Consider the following 23744-nt stretch of genomic DNA (forward strand, 5'->3'; position numbering starts at 1 on the left):
TTCCTGTCCTCTACCATTCCCCGAAGTCCATTTATGCTCACACAGACTGTTTCAGTGACTCCACCCAGCCACCTCATTCTCTGTTGTCCCCTTCTTCTTTTGCCCTCGATCGCTCCCAGCATGAGGCTCTTCTCCAGGGAATCCTTCCTTCTCATGAGGTGGCCAAAGTATTTGAGTTTCACTCCTCAGCATATATGCGGGTATATACAATAATTGAAATAAAAGCTCCAGCCAGCCAATTGTTGCTCTGGCAGCTTGTAGGACATCAACGGTTTGACTGAGGGACTCTGATCTTATTTTTCTTTTTGCCTTCCCTTCTTCCTCTTCTTAATCACTTCTTTCAAACTATTATTTTGATTTCTATGGGTGAAAAGCAGAGTACAAAACCTAGCAGCTGTTCACCATCTTGACTTTTCTGTATTTGTTGTGGTGGGAGGCTGGATGGGGGAGCCTGGGATGATGGAGCATTTCCCACCCTCGGCTTATATGCGAGTCAATAAGCTTGCCCAGATTTTGTGGTAAAAATAGGTGGCTCAGCTTATATGTGGGTCAGCTTATATATGAGTATATACAGTACATGGGGTGACATTCCAGTCATTGGCTCACAAGGCACATTAGTCCAGGTCTCTCCATTTTGAACCAAAAATTATCTCCAGGTTTGCATTAGCAACTGGCTCTTGGAAGGTTCTGCTCTGCCTCCTTAATAGGCCTAAATTCCTTGAAGTATTCTTTACATACAGTCTCCTTCAAATTATCAGAGCCCTCTCAACCCATGAAGCAAGCTGCTTACTAAATATGATTAGCTATCTTTTTGAGGGTTGGCTGATACAACATCCTTGTATCCACAGTGAGGATTCTAGGTCACACAACTGCTGAGAGATCTGTGCTTCTTAGGCATGCACAGATCCAATACTGACGAGGGGCGTCCTGCTTACTCTCTGTGCTGCTTTCCAGATCTGAAATAGACCCCAAGAGCTATTCTGTTGGCCAAAGCTATAGCCTTAACAACACATATATTTTCCAGTGGAGCAAATATGCTGAACCCTGGCATTCCCTGGGGAAGAGAGGACAGAGATATAGTGAATGCTGTCACACCAATGCTGCAATGTCAATTCTGTTCTGAGCCCAGAAGTGATGTCACTGCACCAGTGCATCTCTCTAGGATTCACCGGAAATTCTATAGTTTTAGTATCCTAGAGTGGCATGCCAATATGGTGACATTGTTTCCAGATTCATGCCACAAGTGACATCAGCACTATGCTCATTTCCCCCGCTGTGCTCTTGTCGCTCTACCCTGCAGAGAGATATTTTACTGCTCCAGCATACAGGATGCTAGTTATTATTCAAACACCCCTTTGGTGTTTTCAGCACCAGATTAGTGGTTGTTGTGTCCGTTTGTGTTTGCATGCCCACACAACCTGAACTATAAGCTGAGAATCTGTGCAGACGTACCATCTGCATGCACATGCGTGAAAGGGGACAACCATGGTTAGTTAGCGCCGTATAATAACTGCAGTATAATAACCGCAGAAACAAATGATAAAAATCTATAGATCTGGTGGGATCTTACTATTTGAGGAGAACTTTCACCCAAACTTGATTCATTTGGAACTATTGCAAAGAAAAGCCGCAATGTGTTTACTTTACAATTGTTTGTTTCATGGCTTGGTAAATTGAATAATTTAACAAAGTCACCAAAGATAAGACTTTTTTTTTTTTTACTTTTGCTTACATCTTATGCATCTCCTCACAAAATGGCACTATAGAAAATAGACTGAAATCTAAGCAGAATTTATTGACACAGTTTAGGAGAGACAGGAAGTGTCCTTGTAGAATCAGAAGCACTGTTTACTCATGCATTGGTGTATTTTTTTAAGGGCTCATTAATATGCCTTAAGCTTTTTGTATTCCTTGAAATGAAATGATTCATGTGCATGTTTAGGATTTTAAAAACGAGGGGCAGGGGAGAATCCTGTAACTTTCCAGTCTTCTAAATTTGAGAGTGTTTCTTCTCTCTTTTTTGCAGTCCTTTGTCCTGCCAACGAATTGCGCCTCGATTCAACTGGAGTGATATTGAGTCCTGGCTACCCAGACAGTTACCCGAACCTCCAAATGTGTGCATGGACCATTACTGTGGAAAAGGGCTATAATATTAGCCTTTACTTTGAATTCTTTCAAACGGAAAAGGAATTTGATATACTTGAGGTGTTTGATGGTAACTATATGCAGCTTTCAGTGCATCTGTGCAGTACACGGGCTTGTTTTTCAGCTACTCGAGTTGACATAAGCCTCCTATTCAAGAGTTCCATTGCCATTGTTGGGATATGTTGTCATTGTCAATTGTTCCCCATCATTGACAATACATACATACATACATACATACATACATACATACATACATACATACATACATACATACATACAAGGGTTGTGTGGCGGTGTCCGAATCAGCCATTCCAGGCCGATGCAGCCAGCACCACGCTGTGGGAGGGAGGGGAGGCGTGGGCAATGGTGCGCAACTCGGTGCACACATGCAGGCACAGAGCTCCATGCATGCATGTATGCGCTGATGCACCGGCGCTTGTGCCTCCCCCCCCCCGCAGCATGGGGTTGGTTGCGTCAGCCTGGAACAGCCAATTCGGACACTTCCGCACACAACCCTAATACATACACACACACACACACACACACACACACACACACACACACACACACATAGTTTTGTGATAGTCGATGAATAGCTCCATTGAATTGTGTTATTTCACTTTTGATACATCTCTAATTTGAGTCTGTCTGTTTTCTTCTTTCTGCCTCCTTCCCCCTTTTGCCTGTGATCAAGGACCAAATAGTCACAGCCCACTGCTAATCTCCCTAAGTGGAGATTATTCGTCCTCTCTAAATGTAACCAGCAGTGGCCATGAAGCTTTCCTCCGATGGTCAGCAGACCACGGCACCAATAAAAAGGGTTTCAGGATAAGATATATAGGTATGTAAACAAAATATATTGTTTTTTCTACCTTTCCAGCCAATTGATCTGGTCAGTTTTAAATGCTTATACCCAGCATGGTAACTGATGAAGGGAAGTTATCTCAAAAGCTTATACCTACAAAATCTTGCTGGTCCCTGATTTCCTACCGAATCTAGCTGACCCTGTATGGTCAAAATCATGTATGCATATTAGGAAAAAATCCACCCTCCAAGATGTGCAAATGGATCTCTTCCAGTATTTCAGGCTATCAATAGTAAAAGAGAGTCAACTTTGGTAGTTTGTGTCTAGCTTATATGGAAATTCTGTTCCACAGGCCTGATCAAGACCATCAAAAGTTCTGACCTTTCAGCAATTTGTTGAAAAGATGTCCATGATTCAAAGAATGTTCCCATCTAGTTTAGAAGTAACAGATGCTCTTCTCCCCCTGAGGAATTTTACTTACAATTGAACCACTTTGGCAGTTTTCAAAATCAATTTTATTATGTTTCCTTTAGACAAGATTTTTTTTGGGACTTTACAGCTGAAATAGACCACTGTTTTCCAGATGTGTGAGCTGATCACAATTTCTAAAATGTTATCAGCTTTTGAGACAGACTCAAAGATGTCATAGTTGAATCAGGAAGCTGAATCCCATCCCTCTCCAAGTTTGTGTCACAGACAAGCTTTGTGACATATTTGCAGTCTGTTACAGAGTCCGTGTGATGGGATGTGTTCATGCTCCAAAGCCTTACTAAAGTTGTTTTATAAATCTGAAAGGTATGCACTTAGCGGTTTACCTATGTTTTTCATCCTCCTTTAGAGCCCATGACCTAGTCAAATACTCTAAGAGCCCTAGGCTCTTATGACAGTAACATATAATGAGTCAGAGATATGGACCTTGATATATATTTATAATAGAAATCTAATTAAAAGAATCGGGAAATTCATGCCATAGGAAAACAAGAAAAACTAGTCATGTTACAATCAAGATATTTTTTTTAGGAAGCAAAGGCCCATTAGCTTCTCAGAATAGGCATAAAGGAATCAGGTGTTATCAGAAGTGTGTAGCCATGTAGAACTAGCCAGCCCTGCCTTTTGAAGTACAACAAAGTTAAGCAACTTACATTTGCATCTTTTCAATGTGTCTGAAGTTCTTCCCATCCCCTGCTACATGTCAGGTGAGTTCACATTCTTTTTGTCCAGCAAATGCCCTACATAATCTTTCTTGATCGGCCTACCAATATTAATTAGGCTGGATACATGTTAGAACAAGACTTAATTATGGTTTGCAAGATCCTCAGACAGAAGATTGCGGTTAGAAGTTGACACAGTGTATTTAGATTATGCTTGTAATTATCACATGCAAATTTTTTCGGACAGGAAGAAATAAGATTCACAAATCATGTATTTGAACAGGAGAATAAATTATAGTCTAAGTGCTAATTGGTGCAGTAATAATGACTTTTTTAATGAAGTCCCAAGCAGTATATTTCAAAGTATAGGATATGCATGAATAGTACAAATTAGGCACCCCATTGTGATGATTGTGAACTATGGGTAATTGTGCAGCCTTTTTGCTTTCCCAACTTTCCCCTCCTAGGCACATTTGTTTGATCCATTTATTTTGAAGCCCAAAGCAGGTGGAACTTGGTGAAAGAACCATGGTAATACTGGCCTAGCACCAGACCCAGATTGTAGCACAGCCCAGCAGTTACCCCATTGCAGTTCTATAATGCCACGAAGGTGTCCAAGACCCCCAATATAATGTTCAGAGAAAAGGAACTGGGATATGGCCAGTGGCTACATCAGTTATTAGAAAACCCTTTCCTCTGATTCTAAAGGGGCCACACATATATCCTCCAGTCCACATAAGCAGGATGCTTCTGTTAAATAATTTGGTGCAAGGAATAAAATGCATGGTTTGCTTTGTTTTTTCTAAAGCTCTTTATTGCAGTACTCCAGAGTCCCCTCCTCATGGATTCATTGTCAGTCAGACAGGTGGGCAACTCAACAGTGTGGTCCGCTGGGCTTGTGACCGAGGATATCGGCTCGTTGGGAAGAGTACCGCTGTTTGTAGGAAATCGTCCAATGGATATCATGCATGGGATGTGCCTGTCCCAGCCTGTCAGGGTAAATTCTTACTTCATTTCCTATGAAAATACTTTGGATCTGTGTCCAGTGGTTCCACAGATGTTCCAGTTTACCACAGTTGAAGGCAGCTCTACACAAGGAACACAAGGCTTAGATCCTCTGAAACGATCCATTGATGGAAAGGGGTTTCCATTCATGGAAAGGTGCTTTCTTTCTTCCCTCCTCCTGCTGCAGCCTACTGTCCCTACAGTGCTGCTCCTTGGAGCCAGGGTATTCACAGAAACAATACCAAGGGACAACAAAGAGGCTTTCGGCAAGTAGGGAGGAGTTCACAAGAATTGCTGCCACCACTACTCCACCCATGAAAGCAGTCCGTAGGATATTCCTAATAACAACATTGGTAGGAAAGATATAATTCATGTATGAGTTCCATATACCCACTGGAGCTAACATGCATTTTTAAAGCCCTTAATCCCATCTTTTATTTTTAGTTATCTGCTCTGTGTATCCGTCAAAGAAACCAGATTTAGGGAAGGGTTTGAGATTATCTGAACCCAACTCTCAGGGGTTACTTTTGGTTTCACTTTGGCTGCCACTTGCACATTTACACTTGACTCTGCACTTCTAGGCAATATTTACCTGCAGATATTTTTGAGGAAGTTACATCACTGTCGAGGCAGCTGACACCCAGATCTCTAGGCACAAAGGTTCAGTCTCAGCTGACATACAGACCTCTAGGCACAAAGGTTAGCCTTCAATCATTGAGACTGTGCATGTGCAGGCCAAATGTATGTCTGCACAGAAGACAACCTGATGAACAGGTTTAATTTTTTCTATGTTTCTCATGCCTACTCCTCGCAGATCGGTAACGTTGTAGAACTCTAGAGCAGATAGGCATGTAAATGAGTCTCGGAGCCTACAGGGCATCTGAACACAGAAAAATATTTTTCTAATGATAACATCAGGAAAGGAAGACTCGAAAAAAGAGATGCTTATTGGTACATTTTTATTATTATTAGGCTAGAGAGCCTCTTGTGGCACAGAGTGGTAAGGCAGGAGAAATGCTGTCTGAAGCTGTCTGCCCATGAGGCTGGGAGTTCGATCCCAGCAGCCGGCTCAAGGTTGACTCAGACTTCCATCCTTCCGAGGTCGGTAAAATGAGTACCCAGCTTGCTGGGGGGTAAACGGTAATGACTGGGGAAGGCACTGGCAAACCACCCCGTATTGAGTCTGCCATGAAAACGCTAGAGGGCGTCACCCCAAGGGTCAGACATGACTCGGTGCTTGCACAGGAGATACCTATATCTTTTACCTTTAAACTGATTCTAAAACTTAAGGTAGGAGGCATTAATTAGTGCTCCCTCAGGACTAAGGGACATCATTGCCCTAAGGCAGGCTTTCTCAACCAGTGTTTCATGAAACCTATGGGTTTCTTCATGGCCCCAGAAGGATTTCCCAAATGGGATAATTAATTGCTAATATCTTTTTAAAATGTATTAAACATTTATTGAATGATATGACCGTATATGATCATATTGACCTGCCCTCCCAAAATGGTCAATGAGGGGGCGGGAAGGGGCGGGGCCACAGGTGGGCAAGTACACAGCTATGCTTCCCAAACATTCTGCATGATCCTGCCACTTCTGGGGTTTCTTGAAGGCTGAAGAATGTTTCAGGGGTTTCTCAATGGTAAAAAAAAGTTGAGAAAGGCCGCCCTGAGAAAATGGGTCAATTCACTTTTGTATGCAGATTGTTGTGACTTATTCCACTGTTAATGTTTTTTAAATTGCCCAATATAAACTGGATTTTGTACGTTAAATCCTGCTTTGTATAGCTTCCTTGTCTATATCTAGATTAAAAAAATATATTGTTACTTTAACATAGAACCTCCCTTTAAAAAAGAGTGTCCTGAGAGTATTTCCTTTGAAAATAGTGTTCACATTGATATGCTAAAAGGATTCTGAAACTGTGGTTCCTTAAATTGTTTGGGTCAATGATGATCATTTACTTTTGACTGACATCTTGAGTAAGTAACGATCAAAGGACATAATTACTTTGAAATAAATGTTGCCTAAGGTGTATACCAGACTCTAGCTGAGTCTAACAAAGTTCTTTAATTTTTTGGCTTAAATATTGTATGTTGTATGATGCATGTCCCTTCAAAGTCTGCAGTATAGTTTTCCACTGTAGTAATATTATATTGTCAAGATAAATAATGGCTATTACATTTTTATTGCACTTTTAAAAAAGTTCATTTATGTGTTTATTTTCTTCATTTGTTTCCTTTAAGTTTCTATTACCGTTGAAGCTCCTAAAACAGACGTTTCATATTTAAAGAATTATTTATTCATATTAAAAAAGCTTAATCTGTCTAATGATTTTATGGATTCAAATTTATCATGCAGCATTACAGCTTTGATCAAAATTCTGTGGATTAAAATGATTCTTATGTAATTATTAGTATATGTTCTATAGTGCTGAAATGGTAATAGTGCCCTATATACTCACATATAAGCCTAGTTTTTCAGCACCTTTTTTCACACTGAAAAAGCCCTCCTCAGCTTATACACGGATATATATGGTAATTGAAATAAAAGCCTGCTCCATCCAGCCAATCATTGCTCTGGCAGAGGGACTCTGATCTTTTTTTTCCTTTTGCCTTCACTTCTTCCTCTTCTTCATCACTTCTTCCAAACTATTATTTTATTTTCTGTGGGTGAAAAGCGGGGTACAAAAACCAGCAGCTATTCATCCTCTTGACTTTTCTGTATTTGTTGTGGCGGGGGGGAGGGGGCTGCATGGTAGAGCCTGTGATGATGGAGCATTTCCCACCCTCGGCTTATATGAAAGTCAATAAGTTTGCCCAGATTTTGTGGTAATAATAGCTGTCTCGGCTTATATATGGGAGTCGGCTTATATGCAAGTATATACGAGTAATTGACATGTATTTTTATAATACTTATTTTATAACCTTGGGGCTTGATGAATAATTAATACTGACTTTTTTATTAATAAATTTCCATCTGTGCATTTTGTAAAAGCAAGGACATTTGCTGTTTGGTTGCATACGTTAAGACAAGTCATCAGTGCTATTTGTATTCTTTGAGATTGTTCCTGGGACATGTCTGGTGGCACACGTACAGAAATGCAGTCCTCTATTTATGCTGTTCAAGTACTTCCCCTTCTTAAATGCAGGCCCATGTACATGATCTTCTTGACCTTTAGACTGAAGTCAGATTGAAATTTCATCCATGCTAATTCTCATCAGTAGTTTGAAAGAATGAACTTTTGATCTGAGATACAAAGGCTCACCATTGTGTCTTCTGTGCAGTTCCACATGGGGCTACCCTGATGCAGGGCCTGCCATGGAAGAGAGAAATTTGCAAGAAATGTGCAAGCTTTTGGAAAGCTCCTGGATGAGCACTCCCCCTTGTTTCCCACCCAACTGGTCATGTGACAGAGGGAGAGGAAGCACTATTCCTTCAGATCTCTTCTTGCTACCATGCAAAGAGAACTATTCCAAACTCTGGCTTTCAAATGTACATCCCCTTCATGCCCTTTTTAAAAAGTGCAAGTCTTGTGCAAGTCTAAAATGGCATAGAACGATGAGCCCTCTGAGTACTCAATGTGTTTAAGTGAGGGGCATGTCCTTACCACCTGCCAGGCATGCCTCCTTTTTATTGTTAAAGAGTGTTAAGGCAGCACTGTGGGAAATATCTCTTAGAGTTCCAATGAAGCCCTCAAGCCTTTTGAAGAGGTGCTCTTGTATCCCCATTTGTGGCTTCTATACTGACACATAGATGGAGAAAATTGACTTGATTCTATAAGAAGTTGAATATCGTATTGTGGAATCCACCAAAAGGTCCTGCACATCTCTTCAGGTTGGGTGGTTATATTTATGATGATGGTCAGTTTGGTGTAGTGATTAGGAGTACAGGCTTCTAATCTGGCTTGCCGTGTTCGATTCTGCACTCCCCCACATGCAGCCAGCTGGGTGACCTTGAGCTCACCAAGGCACTGATAAAACTGTTCTGACTGAGCAGTGATATCAGGGCTCTCTCAGCCTCACCCACCTCACAGGGTTTCTGTTGTGGGAAAAGGAAAGGGAAGGCAACTGTAAGCCGCTTTGAGCCTCCTTTGAGTAGAAAAAGCAGCATATAAGAACCAGCTCTTCTTCTTAATGCTGCTGGTTTTCAGGGAAGGCTTTATCATTTGAATATCCAAAATATACTTTGTGCTTTTTACAACTTGTACTTACCTTGCCCTGCTATCTTTTAGATTAGGTAAAGGTAAAGGTATCCCCTGTGCAAGCACTGAGTCATGTCTGACCCTTGGGGTGATGCCCTCTAGCGTTTTCATGGCAGACTCAATACAGGGTGGTTTGCCAATACCTTCCCCAGTCATTACCATTTACCTCCCAGCAAGCTGGGTACTCATTTTACCGACCTCGGAAGGATGGAAGGCTGAGTCAACCTTGAGCTAGCTGCTGGGATTGACCTCCCAGCCTCATGGGCAGAGCTTTCAGACTGCATGTCTGCTGCCTTACCACTCTGCGCCACAAGAGGCTCGTCTTTTAGATTACAGTGTTCTTTCTGTTCCTAGTTCCCTTCTGGATAAATGTTGTGTCAGTGGCCCCTAGCAAACCAATATTTCTTTTGTTAGATTATATAGCATATATTGGGTCTTTGGAAAGAGAGCTGAGTTGTTGTTTTTTAAGAGTGCTTTGAAGCAAACAAAAATAAGCATCATGTTTGCAACTGGTCCACAAGACTCTCCTTTATATATCAAGGTTTCCACATTGATTGATGCCTGAGCTATTCAAGACCATAAAGGGGAGGAGGCAGGATATATAGTTCTGAGTAATATTAAAATTTTCCCCACGCCATGGAGTTTGCTGCAACAGTATGTATTTTCCTCCTCAAACGTATAGCACTTTTGACAGGCAGAACAGTGAGAAAAGAAACCTTTATGAGAAAACATCTACAGTGAAACAATATCTGGCAAATATTAGCTTTCTATGAGAACCGGGACAGGAAATAGAAGGAGCCATGGTTATTGGAAAGAAGAAAGGGTGCCACGACTTTATTAAGGAACCTTCAAGCAAACAGTGTGACAACAGCAGAATACAAAATCAAGGCTTTGTACATGGCTGGCCCTGACTCTCTTGCTGTGGGTGACCATGTTTTGGAGCTGCCACTTCTCCTCTTGCGACTACTCCTGCTGCAGTGATTTAACATTTACTTAACACCAAGAGAATGCAGTGTCCTGTAGAGAACAAACAAATGACAAAGAGCTCTCCCAGAGAGCTTATAGACTGTTGGGCCAGTGTCGACAAAGGTGACTGAGGAAGAGTAGCCTTGATAAAAGAGTAGCAGGGATGTGGGTGGAGCAGAGCAAGCTGATGGCAGACAGCACAATGAACAGAAGTAAGTAGTGAACTGAGAAAGAAGATTCACAAAAGATCGGGGTGACATATAGATACAGCAGCGGCACACCTGTTCTAGTCAAGGGACCAATATAATGAAGAGCCAGAAAAAGAACACAGGAAATCCTTTTTATTCTGAACAAGTGTAGATAGGGTATTGCATGAATACAGAGGGACCTTGGAAACATTCAAGTGTGAAAAGATTATGGAATTTGCCTATAGATGGAAGGGGTAGATCCTGAACTGAGTTAAATGCAGGAGTAATTGCTGAATTGAGCTAAATGCAGGAGTAATTGCAAAAGTGCTTTTAGTCAAGGCTGTGGTATTCCCAGTTGCAATGTATGGCTGCGAAAGTTGGACCATAAGGAAGGTCAAAGAATTGAGGCTTTTGAACTCTGGTGCTGGAGAAGATTCTTGCGAGTCCCTTGGACTGCAAGGCGAACAAACTGGTCAGTCCTAGAGGAGATCAGCCCTGACTGCTCCTTAGAAGGATTCCCTGGAGAAGAGCCTAATACTGGGAGCGATTGAGGGCAAAAGAAGAAGGGGACGACAGAAAATGAGGCGGCTGGATGGAGTCACTGAAGCAGTAGGTGCAAGCTTAAATGGACTCCGGGGAATGGTAGAGGACAGGAAGGCCTGGAGGATCATTGTCCATGAGGTCGCGATAGGTCGAACACAACTTTGCACCTAACAACAACATTTGCTGTATGCACAAAAATATGGTGTGTGTGTGCTCATGCACATCTGTGCGTGTGTGAGGGGGGTGAGTTATTCCCAAGATCAAAATCCAACAAGATATTTTCACAAAAGACTGACAGTACCCATAACAGACTATCCCACAAAAGGGGTATGCACAAAATATTTTATGGGCACCATCAGTTTTTTGTGGAAATACCTTGTTTGATTTTGGTTTTGATAATAACTTGGCCCTCCATGCCATATTTGGAAAGCCAGAGTTAACGTTTGCTGTGTTTTGTTTTGTTTTTTGGAGGCTTAACAGAAGCAGGAGGGTTTGTATAGAATGCTCAACTGATGGGCAAAGAAGAATTCTCAATTCTATGCATATTTACTTAGAAGTATCTCTGAACTGAGTGGGGCACCTCCTCTCCTTATCCTACCACTGTGTTGAGCAAAGTTTATGCATTTATGTATTTATTCCTTATTTAAATACATATACCTAATTTAAGGGGCCTTCCTCTGATTTAAGTGGCTCTTCCATTGGAGGCAGGGTTACTTCTTCAGTTGGAGGAAGCCTCCTTAGGATGAGGGCAACGTCCTAGGAGACTGACTGGATCTATCCCAGTAGCAGTTATGGCCAAATGAGAGTGTCTAGGATAAAAGGCTTAGAAGTTTGTGTGTGTACAGACACACACAGAGAGGGTTTGTGTTATTTGTCTTTGTGCCCTTAGAGGTTGCTGGACAGGGCTTAGAAATTCACAGTTTAGTAACTGAGAAATCAGTGCATTTGTAGTATGTTTTCTGTACCTAATATGCATGGATATCATGCAAATTATGCTTTCATTGAAACATTTACTGAAAAAGAGCAGGGAATAATTATTTTAGTTATCTACAGAGGTAAACTGGAAGGGAAGAGGGTCATGCCCAGAGCGATATGTCTTGTAAGATTCGTTGTCACTCAGCATCAGGCCTGCTTTCACCAGCCCTAACCTAATGTATTTTAAGTTTGCTTCTGTATAGATCTAACCTGTGAACATTCAAATGCATATAAGCTCCTGTACACAATAGGATGGATCCAATCGAGGGATCCATTTTTCACTACCCCCAAAAAAGGGCTATGTTGGGGGATTATGGGATCTGCATGGACAAAAGGCATGGGAGATGCTGGCTATAGTTGGAAATGAGAATTAGATGAGTGAAAAAAACTGACTACATATAAGCCAGTGTTACTCGGTACTTCCTATTTTTTCCTTTGATGTCATATACTTGGAAAACTATGCTGCTGCTGGTATATGCTCTGAAGCACGGTGTACAGATTTCAACATCAACATCAGAGATGATGAAGGAAGGGCCAGCAGCCATGACCTCTAATGCCCCCTCTAGGTCTTTGTTCCTACTCATAATGAATGCTGTCTCATCACAAACACCTACGTGTGTAGCTATTATTTACAAAATTCAGGATGTGGTAAGACAAAACAAGTCACCTCTCCATTTGTTTTAAATCTTCAGCTATTTCTTGTGGAATTCCAAAAGCACCATTGAATGGTGGGATACTGACGACAGACTATCTAGTAGGCACAAGAGTTACTTATTTCTGCAATGATGGATATAGGCTATCGTCCAAGGAACTGACCACTGCTGCCTGCCAGCCAGATGGCACATGGAGCAACCACAACAAAACACCTCGTTGTGTAGGTAAGGACAATCCTGGTTCAAACAAGAAGCGGTGTTAATTTGCCAATTAAAAATGCATATTTCATGGGATCACATTTGATCATTCAAGAGATGTATTTTCAAGAGCAAGTGGTATAGGGAAAGTTGGGCTGTCCATTAGGGCAGTGTTCCCCAACCTTTTTATCACCGGGGACTACTCAATGCCAGGGACCACTCACCGGGGACTACTCAGTGCCTTTTACTGAGGCCCGGTGGGGGGATAGTTCACTCCTCTACTCTCAACCACTGCCCTAATGCTCTCTGATCGTTATGGTAATGTTTAAACATCCCTTCAAAATAAGATACAGACACGCCACAACAATGAAGTGTGTTGTAAAGGGCTGGGGGGGGATGAAGTAAAGGGCCGGGGGGTGGGGGAGAAGGCGTCCTTCGGGGCCCACCTCCAGTTAGTCGAAGGACCACATGTGGTCCCCGGCCCACAGGTTGGGGATCGCTACATTAGGGCACATATTTATTTATTTCATTTAGTGGCCACAACTCCTGGACCTACCATCTCACAGTGAGTAACAACAATAAAACATACAGGGAAAAAAACATACAGAATATGACCCTAACCACTCCACCCTATGCCCCCCATTCTGCCAGATCATCTAAGTCCACAAGGGTGATGTTACAGGTGAGAGGCTCCAAACTCCAGTGGAGGGGCAAGATCTTCTGTCAGCTTGGCCTCAGCCAAAGGTCTGGTGGAAGCAGCCTATCTTACAGACACCGTAGAACTGAGTCACTCCAGAAGGGCCCTTAGCTCTTCTGGGAGCTCTTTCCACAAAGTGAGGGTCAGGGCCAAGAAGGCCCTGGCCCAGGTCAAGGCCAGTCATCCATGAAAGCCATCAAGCCTGCAGGTGCTTTTACCAGTCCCCGCCAGGTATGGCGCTTTTGCTCAACGGGGCTTTGGATTATTTGGTTAAGTTTTTTTTTACTTGTTCTGGGAAGCAGCTGCCACCACTGCATAATTTAAAGGAAGTTGTGTGTATGAAATAAAATATTTTAAAATAATATGTTCATTTAAAAAGACATCCTATTACATAAAGCATTCTGTAAAAATTGGGAATTTGAAAGTACACATATAAGGGGAAATATTAAAGCTGGGGATGGGGATGCCAAATGGACAGGAAATTTCAGAATTACATAGCTGTTGATGCATGGACAGGAAAAGTTCCTAAAGAATTATGGTGAAGCTTTAGTATTCTGGGCTGTATCTTGTAACATTTGAAACACATAAAAATGCTGCATCAGGCAGCTGGCAGGGCTGGAACAGAGGGAACAAACACCATGCAACTCACTCTTGGCTCAAATGCAAATTGCAGGCTTGTGCAACCACAACTTCTCCTGAGCTATGGAGAGAAAGAAGAACGGGTTGAACCCTTGACTGTCCATTCCATTTTTGCTGTTTGAACCTGGAGTACCTGCTTGGTTATTAGTATTTTAAAGAGAGAAATGTATCTTTTTAAAACATCCAAGAAAATTACCTGTTGGAGTCGCAAAATGGAAAAGAGCGCTGAAAAGGGGCCTGTCAGATCTTTAGAAGCTATTTAGATAGGCCTGAGTTAATGATAAAATATCAGGCTCTGTTACATCATTGGTGAATTCAAAGGAGATGACAATATGTTAAGGCAAATGAATTAATCACAGTCCATCCAAAGAGCAATGTAGAAGGCAAAGAACCATAATGGGATCATACTCAAGAGCAATTTTTAATGTCCCTCTTAAATATATTTCATCTAGTATAAAGACTATGTAGGAAGGTAAAAACAGGAATTCTCAGTATGTAAGAGGAAGACAATGGTATCATGCCTATAATCCGGAAAGAACCAAGGATTAAATCAGTAGCCAAATAAATACAGCAATTGTTGACTGTCATATATAATCCATTAATTATTCTGAGCATTAATATAAAACTGAATAAGCACACACTTTCAAGTACTCCTTACCTGAATCCCATGGGTTCCCAGAGCTATTGTGCACAAAAAGCAATTGTTGTAAAATATATAGAATTTATATGAAAAATATTGTAGACGTTGAAAATAGAACCTTGTTTACTTTTCCTGTTTAAAAAGTTACATGTTGCCACCACAAATCAAGTTAAGCTTCCCTCTAATGGCCAACTATCACCTGATTTTCCAGTCCCAAAAGGGGTCAAACAAGGCTCTGTCTTGGCCCCACATTTTTTCAATCTGTTCCTGAGCAACATGAAACAACCCTTATCATCTATAAATGGACATCCACCTAAATTAGGACTTTTAGAGACCCCTGTTCTGTTGCATGCAGGTGATGCCACCATACTTTTCTGCACTGGAATTGGCCTTCAAAGATATTTAAAATATTTTAACCAACACTGTCAATAGAATAGATTATCAATTATACTTGTAAAATCTAAAGTGATGGTCTTTTCTAAGAGTTGGCATTCCCATAAATGATGTACTGGAGATAAGGTCATAGAACAGGTTAGAAACATTAGATACTCAGGAATTTCCTTTTATTACAATCTTAAATGATCACTTCACCGAAATAGGATGATAAATTTAGCCAAATGTTCCTCCGTCCAAATCAAACATTTTTTTTCTTGTTGGCAATCAGCGTATCCTAGTAGCTGTTAAAGTCTTTAGCACAAAATCCTCATCTTGACATTTGTATGATATCCCTTTATAAATCATGATTTAATAAAAATCCAGTGGCTGTGCAGGTTTCTCTCTTTCACCAGGGGTCCCAAACTGTGTTCCCTATTTGTCTGCTTGTGTTGAATGAAAAACATTCAGAAAATAGTTTTGTCTCCAGGCAACACAGCGCTCAAAAATCATACAGCAAAGAAAACAAGACAATCTAGCTTATCGCTGTAACACACTTAATGTCTGCCTACTTAAGGTACCAAAGGTCATGGCTCACATCTTCTTTATGTCGCTTACCATTTTAATAGAAGCATATCACAGTCCAAGCCTTTTGTCCATCAGAATCCTGGCTCTTAGACCAATTATATATTTTTTTTAGCCAACCAGCATCAGGTGCTGAGAACAATCCAATCAGGATGTGCTCTTTCTGGAACCCTCTAGAAAATTACCTCATCACTCCTGATTCTTCCCCTCCCACCCTGTGGGCTATAGGTTCTCATGATGAGCTAGTTATCCCAGTCTTAACCCTGGCCTTGAAAATGGTAAGAGCCATTTAGGCAGAGAGGCAGAATTAGCCACACCCTACAGTGGAACAAATCCAATGCATTAACCCTTGGTAGGAATCAGGGGTGCTTTGCCTCATGCTCACCATAGCCAAAGATAAGAAGTTAAATCCATTTTTTTATTTTTATGCTGAAGTTACAGTAAGCAAGAATTTAATTTAGCTGCTGCCTGTAGATCACTGTGTATCTGTTTAGGTTACAAACTGAGATCATATACTATCCACAATGCATGAACTCATCTGATTAGGATTCAAGGCAATTTCTTCTTTTTCCCCCCAATGCATATTAATTCCCTTTTTATGAAAGGGCAAAAATGCCACTTTTAAAAACTCTCTCTGTGTCTCTCTCAAGTCGTTACATGTCCAAGCATCAATTCATTCACCTTGGAACATGGGAGATGGCGAATAGTGAATGGCTCTCACTATGAATACAAAACAAAAGTTGTTTTCAGCTGTGATCCTGGGTACCATGGGTTGGGACCGGAATCAATTGAATGCCTTGCCAATGGAACGTGGAGCTGGAGAAATGACAGACCATACTGCCAAAGTAAGTATTTAGTTTGTCCACTGAAGATCTGCTTTGCTCACAGGCCTTCTGTCTCCACATTGTCATTACTTAGCACATGCATCTCCTTACCACATTTCTTAGAAGCCAGGGATCTGGCACTGGTTTAAACTTTTCTTTAGGTTCAGGGCACAACTGGATGACATGGCAACCCTGGGTAATCACAGCCATTTTACAGCAGACATTCTCTTGCTTTAAAAATGCTTGTGTTTATCCCTGGGGACATTGTATCACCTAGCTGTGCCCTCAAGGAGTCCTCTTGAAAACACAACAAATCCAAAGTGACTCAGTGTGAATGTTTATAGGGCGGCAGCAAACATATACAGTGTTGGATGCAACCAGCTGTTCCACTAGAAAGAAAGAAAGAAAGAAAGAAAGAAAGAAAGAAAGAAAGAAAGAAAGAAAGAAAGAAAGAAAGAAAGAAAGAAGGAAGGAAGGAAGGAAGGAAGGAAGGAAGGAAGGAAGGAAGGAAGGAAGGAAGGAAGGAAGGAAGGAAGGAAGGAAGGAAGGAAGGAATTATATTTATATGCCGCCCTCCCCAAAGGCTCAGGGCGGTTTACACGGAACAAGGAAAGATACAGATAACACAGTATCCTTTTCATCACCAAAAAGGCTATGTTGGGGTCCTGCATGGAAAAAATCCATGTGACAAAGGAATTGTAGTAAGGAGAATTAAGTGAGAGGAAGAGAAAACATTGGCTGGATCCAACCCATAGACGGCACAATGATACATGGCAGTGATTATTCACAAATTGTAGCTTCTGCACTGTGTTCAAGGAGAGCCTCATGCATTTCAGAAGGCAAGTTCAAAGATGAATCATAAATAACGACAAAGTGAGCATTCCAGCTATTCAGGTATTCAGTTGCATTGTGGCTGGATGATCTATCCTTTTTCCTCCTAGCAATCTGATGTCATATTAATTGTTAGCAGACTCTTATATGCAGTTGTGACTACATAATGCTTCTAAGGCACCTCACATTTTAATTCCGTGGGACATGAATATTAAATGCTTGCATTTGAATTCTGCATGCAACCCGCTTCGTTTCATTTCAACTTTTTAGTCATTTCATGTGGCGAACTTCCAGTACCTCCAAATGGGAATAAGATTGGAACGCAAATCACATATGGCTCAACAGCAATTTTTACGTGTGACTTGGGATTCATGCTGGTTGGCTCAGCTGTAAGGGAATGTCTCTCATCTGGACTGTGGAGTGGAACTGAAACAAGATGTTTAGGTAAGGAAATTGTTTTCTTTTATACCAGTTGTATACCTATGACTATCCTTTGTGAGTTCTTTACCAGTAGACCCTATCTTGACTGTCTATTTCAGGGGTAGTCAAACTGCAGCCCTCCAGATGTCCATGGACTACAATTCCCAGGAGCCCCTGCCAGCGAATTCATTCGCTGGCAGGGGCTCCAGGGAATTGTAGTCCATGGACATCTGGAGGGCCGCAGTTTGACTCCCCCTGGTCTATTTCATTCTGGTAATTATTGAGAGGAACTTCTATTTGATTGATGAGCTATGCATATCTTGAGGCCCTATTGGTTTCAAAGTGGTTTATGGACACACAATTGTATTTGCGTCTGGAGTTTTCATGAATAAAGTATGCTAGGATTAAGTACATTAATTCCAGGGCATTGTTAATTAAAGTGTGAGATGCGACATCCTTTGGGACTAGCTAATTTTAAATAGGGTGTATGCCATGATCAAAATAACCGTGCAATGGTTTGCAAGTTTGTGTTGCTTGAGCAGTGTGAACCATGACACAGACTACTTTTTAGCAAAGGAAGCTTTTCAGAAACATTTTGCAACATATTGTGGCGAAGTAAACCAAGCCAAAAATCCTAGTAGACAAGTACAAGCAGTTGGTTGCCCCTGATGAACTTCTTTGGGTCCCAGTTATTCAGATTGTAGGCTGTTTGGATGCCAGAAATGATTACAGTATTTGCTGGCTTATAAGACTATGTTTCCCCCCTGAAAAACATGCCTCCAAGTGGGGGGTCGTCCTATACGCCGAGTGCACTTCAGTTGGGATAGACATAGCTGCCCATAGTGGCCCATAGTACTGTAATGTAATGTAACAAACTCTATATTTTGAGTGGAAATGTTGGGGGGTCGTCTTATATGGCCAGTTGTCTTATATGCCGGCAAATACGGTAATTGCCTTTTGTCATATATAAAGCTTCATATACCCATCCAGTGGGACTTTTGACTTTTCTCACATTACTTCTTTTGTTGTTGTTGTTATTGTTGTTGTTGTTGTTGTGCCTGGCAAGTATAACTATTGCAGATGGATTAAAGGGAGGGACTAGTACTCTCAATCTTCTTTTAAAGTACTTTCCCTTATGTGGGACTGCATGGAAACACGGAGAACTGCTTTTTAAAACTTCTGGATTTGTTTCTTTGTTCAGATATTTATACCCATCTTTTCTTCCCAGTGGGGACCCAAAGCAGTTTCGGAACATAATTTTCTTTGCCTCCATGTTATTTTCATGATGACACCTTGAGGTCAGTTAGTCTTAGAGAGCATGATTGGCTCCAGGTCACATAGTGATCTTCCACGCCAGAGTGAGGATCCAGTCCTGGATTTGTCAGATGCACGTCCTACTGAAACCCATGTATGCACATATACCACCAAGCATGGGAGTTCATTCTCCAAAAACTTCCTGCCTGAAACTCAGCTTCTGTAGGTCCTGTTTCATTTTCAAAGGTGGAACCAAGTGGCCACATGGCAAAGGCTTATGATGGAACATATTTTGCTCTGGATTATTGTGTTGACTTTATAGCAGACATCAATTCAGGGCTCGACAAGCGGTTGACATTTTCTTTCCAGCCGAGGTTAAGATGGTGATAGCATTTTGAAGTTAGCCATTATAGTTCCATTCTCATTTATCATTATTGAGGCAGAGTGCAAGGCTATGCAGCAAAAAGACAGAAGGAAATATAAGTTTACTTTTGAGGCCTCCGTCCACCATCAGGGATAAAAAGAGATTTCTGTTTGCCCAGCTTACTAAAAACATTTGCCTGCCATATCCCCCCCCCCTTTAGAGTAACCACCCTTCTGCAGTGCCATTAATCTTTTACCATTAGCCTTTAGCTAAAGCAGTTCTTTTCTTCCATGAACAAAATGATAATGAGTTAATCTATAAATCTATAAGCAAGAAGTCCAGATGGTGGCACCTCCCACCATCTAAGATGGTGGCACCTCCCACCCAACTAAGGTTGTCCTTTAGAAACTGGGTTACTTTTCATTCATTCGTTCATTCGTTCGTTCGTTCGTTCGTTCGTTCGTTCGTTCGTTCGTTCATTTATTTATTCATTCATTCATTTATTTATTTATTTATTTATTTATTTATTTATTTATTTATTTATATTTGTTTGTAATTACCCCCACTCCCAGACCCTGCCAGCTCGTAGTAGTTTACAGCAGTGGTCTCCAACCCCCGTCTGCGGCCTGGTGCCAGGCCACGAGAGCCTCGTTAGTGGGCCACTGCTCCCTCTACCCCCCCCCCCCCCGCAGCAAGAAGCTTACCAGGCTGCGAGAAAATCGGCCACCAAAGCAGCTGATTAGCTTGCGGCCCCGAAAGCTTCTTGCTGCGGGAGGGAGGGGAGAGGGAAGCGTTGCTGCTGGCACACCGGCGGCGCAAACGCACATGCGCAGACCTGCCGTGCATGCGTGTTTGCACCCGACAGGGGGCTGTGGCGCAGGCTGCTTTGGGAGCGAATGGCTGCTTCAGAAGTCGAAGCGCCCAACTCTGCTTTAAATTATATCTCATGCAGAGTGTGTCAGGTATCATCCCTGGAGCATCCGGATAAGAGGCTTTGAGTACATGTGGTGACCTGAAACCCTAGCAAAATACTGCCAGTCTGTGTTGATGGTGTGGACCAATGGTCTGATTCCATATAAGGCAAATTCATGGGCTCATGCTATGGAGAGAATGATCTGTGTGTGTGTATTAAAAAAAAATTCTGTAATAAAGACCAGTGCTCTGACCTAGAAGGCCCAGGCTAACCATTCTCATCGGATCTTGGAAGCTAAGAAGGGGCAGCCAATGTCAGGCAATGGCAAACCCCTTTTGTTATTTCTTGCCTTGGAAACCTTTCAACGGCACCATAAATTGGCTGCAACTTGAAAACAGCATTTTCCATCACCATTAAACACCAGTATTTCATGCAACTGGGCCTGATTGTTGGGAGGCAGGTGGTAAAGAGACCCTGCCTTCCTTGTTTGAGTCTGAAACAAATGTGCACATTTCTGAGATCAGATTTTCAATAGCAATGAGGGAGGCACTGCAGCAGGCTGCAGCACTTATTGTACTCTTCCTGCGGGCTGAGACAAGAGTTATTGCATAAGGTACAACTTGCAACAGTCTTCTTCCATCCCTAAAGCCTTGATTGTACATTGTCTATTTTAGCTTATTGTTGTAATAAAGTGGGGGGGGGGGAGGGTTGTGGCAAGAATAACAAAAATAGAAAGCCCTAGGATCTGCTGCTGATTTTGTGGTTGCTGTTACTCTCCTTGGGTTCCAGTTCTCCGAGCTTATAAATGTTATAATAAATCAAGGAAGATGAACAGATTCCTCCGGGGAAAAACACGATTGCTGCAAAGGCATCATGTAGTATGAGTAAAAAAGATAGTTTTTAAAAATAAATGTGGCCTGCAAAACGTGATGGATCTTAGCATTTCTAGCAAAAATACATGTTTGGGCAATCTAGAGGGTAAATAGTCGCTTCCCCATCTTTTAATGTTCCATCAGTCATGAAACCTTTCACAGAGAAGCATCAAGCAATGCTATAAAGTAAGTAACAAGATTATAAGACTGAGTGTGGAGAAAGACATAGATGAGTCAGTCTTGGAGACAGGCAAGGTATTCTGCCTGAGCTATGAAATAGATGAGACACACAGCTAAATCCTTGAGATAGTTAGCATAGGCCTCTCTTGGAGGAAAGAAATTATGCTGGATTTTTGGCTGTTGTTACCAGAAAGAGCCTCTTGTGGCGCAGAGTGGTAAGGCAGCAGACATGCAGTCTGAAAGCTCTGACCATGAGGCTGGGAGCTTGATCCCAGCAGCCAGCTCAAGGTTGACAGCCTTCCATCCTTCCGAGGTTGGTAAAATGAGTACCCAGCTTGCTGGGGGGTAAAACGGTAATGACTGGGGAAGGCACTGGCAAACCATCCCATATTGAGTCTGCCATGAAAATGCTAGAGGGCATCACCCCAAGGGTCAGACATGACTCAGTGCTTGCACAGGGGATACCTTTACCTTTACTTTTACCTTTACCAGAAAGATAGAATTCCCTGCATTCTGCTGGGAGGGAGGGGAGACTGGACTAGAGGACCCTGGAGTTACCTTCCAACTCTATCATTTTGTATTCTGTTTATTGGTTTATGAGCAGATTAGAAGGGAGATTTGAAGGGCAGTGCAGGTATTGACCAGGCCCACAGACATGGGGAGCCCACGGCTGGGGTCGTTTTGGACTTACATGCTTCATTGCCCCCCTTAGGGTTTTTTCTGGACGCACAGAGCTTTATGTGAAAGCTCTGGCTGGCCCCATACTATAGATTTGCTTATCCACACAAGGACAGATCCTTGGCTATTATACACGTTAGAGATACTAACAAAAATAACTGCAGTAGTACATTGTTGTATCCCACTAAATCCTCCATGCTGTATTTTCTCCCCTACCAATACTGAGGTTCCTGGTATCATGTCATATTGTCCTTCAGTATACCTTTAGTTCATGTCCCTGCCATAAAGCAAATGTCATGCATTAAAGTGCCTGTGTTGATGTGGGGATTCCTAAATCTGCATCAGTACGTTAAGGAACCATGCATTTTCCCTCTTTCTCTTGGAAAACTGAACATTGGGAAACATTTTTAATGCATTTGATGCAATATAGTGAATTATAAGCAATCTCAATTTGCATTCTATGTAGCCTATTATGCACAGCCGCTGAAACGGCGGCATGGAGAACGTGGAGGAGGAAGAAGTGAAGCAAACCACTTACGCACGGGATGGAACGCAACGGCAGCAAAACCCAGAGTATCCGATTATGCACGCGGCTACTCTGGAGCCGCTTCTGGTTGCACCCTGGTCCTGGGAAGCTCCACTTTCTTCCGCATCTCGCTAACGCGGCTTTTTCGGCGGCATACGTTGACTCTGCGCCTGGTTGCCACCTGCAGTGTGCATAACTGGTGATTTTAGCCACCGCCATTCCACCCCGAATGCGGACCTTCCACTTCGTGCATAATGGGCCTGTGGAATTTTAATGCAAAAAAATTATCTTCCCCAAACATTTAGATGGATATATGGGATGATTGTCACCCTATGCTCTATATCAGGGGTAGTCAAACTGTGGCCCTCCAGATGTCCATGGACTATAGTTCCCATGAGCCCCTGCCAGCGAATGCTGGCAGGGGCTCATGGGAATTGTAGTCCATGGACATCTGGAGGGCCGCAGTTTGACTACCCCTGCTCTATATCTTCATCCTCAGCATCAATTGTATAAAGAATAGATTTGCTCAGCAGAGATTTGCTCAGCACAGATTTGCTCAGCACTGTTTTCAAAATATCCACTGTTTCCAACTTGTGAATAAATAATGCACCCATTAGATAATGCACTTTCAGTGTGCTTTTGCAGCTGGATTTTCCTGTGCAGAACAGGATAATCTACTTCTAAAGTGCATTGAAAGTGCATTATCCAACGTGTGCATAAAGGAGAGGGGTGAGATTTGTTTTGATTGCCAACATATACATTCACATATATAGTCTGAAATACAAGAATAAATAATAAATTTCCTGTTTCAAATGTATTGCACATTTTGCTGCTAAGTAGGAGGTTTCTTTTTAAATGTGGATAGGCCAGAATCTAATACAGGGTTTTTTTGTTTTTTTAAGTTACAGTATCACATTACTAACCATTTACAGATAATAACTTATACCAGGCTAATGTCAATTAAAAAAAAAACACCACTTGCTGTAAACTAGATTACTTTCCACCTAACCAATATGACTCTTCAAAGATTTCAGAGGGTAGTGGGCTGTCTGCAGTAGAATACATAGATTTGAGTCTAGTAATACCTTAGGGACCAACACAATTTTGGGGGTATAGGTT

The 23744-nt window shown here is 41.9% G+C and overlaps 1 protein-coding gene across 8 annotated transcripts in view; it reads left to right on the plus strand.

Annotated features, from left to right (window-relative positions):
- The window catches only part of CSMD3 (CUB and Sushi multiple domains 3), a 675220-nt gene that overhangs the window by 564923 nt on the left and 86553 nt on the right, over positions 1 to 23744 (plus strand). For all 8 annotated transcript variants that reach the window (XM_077351631.1, XM_077351632.1, XM_077351635.1 and 5 more), the window contains 6 exons: positions 2027 to 2215; positions 2840 to 2986; positions 4910 to 5098; positions 12672 to 12857; positions 16414 to 16608; positions 17689 to 17862. In XM_077351631.1, coding sequence (XP_077207746.1) covers positions 2027 to 2215; positions 2840 to 2986; positions 4910 to 5098; positions 12672 to 12857; positions 16414 to 16608; positions 17689 to 17862 — 1080 coding nt within the window. The remainder of the gene's footprint in view (positions 1 to 2026; positions 2216 to 2839; positions 2987 to 4909; positions 5099 to 12671; positions 12858 to 16413; positions 16609 to 17688; positions 17863 to 23744) is intronic.

This window comes from Paroedura picta, chromosome 9, assembly GCF_049243985.1.
Source record: "Paroedura picta isolate Pp20150507F chromosome 9, Ppicta_v3.0, whole genome shotgun sequence".
Classification (NCBI taxonomy): domain Eukaryota; kingdom Metazoa; phylum Chordata; class Lepidosauria; order Squamata; family Gekkonidae; genus Paroedura; species Paroedura picta.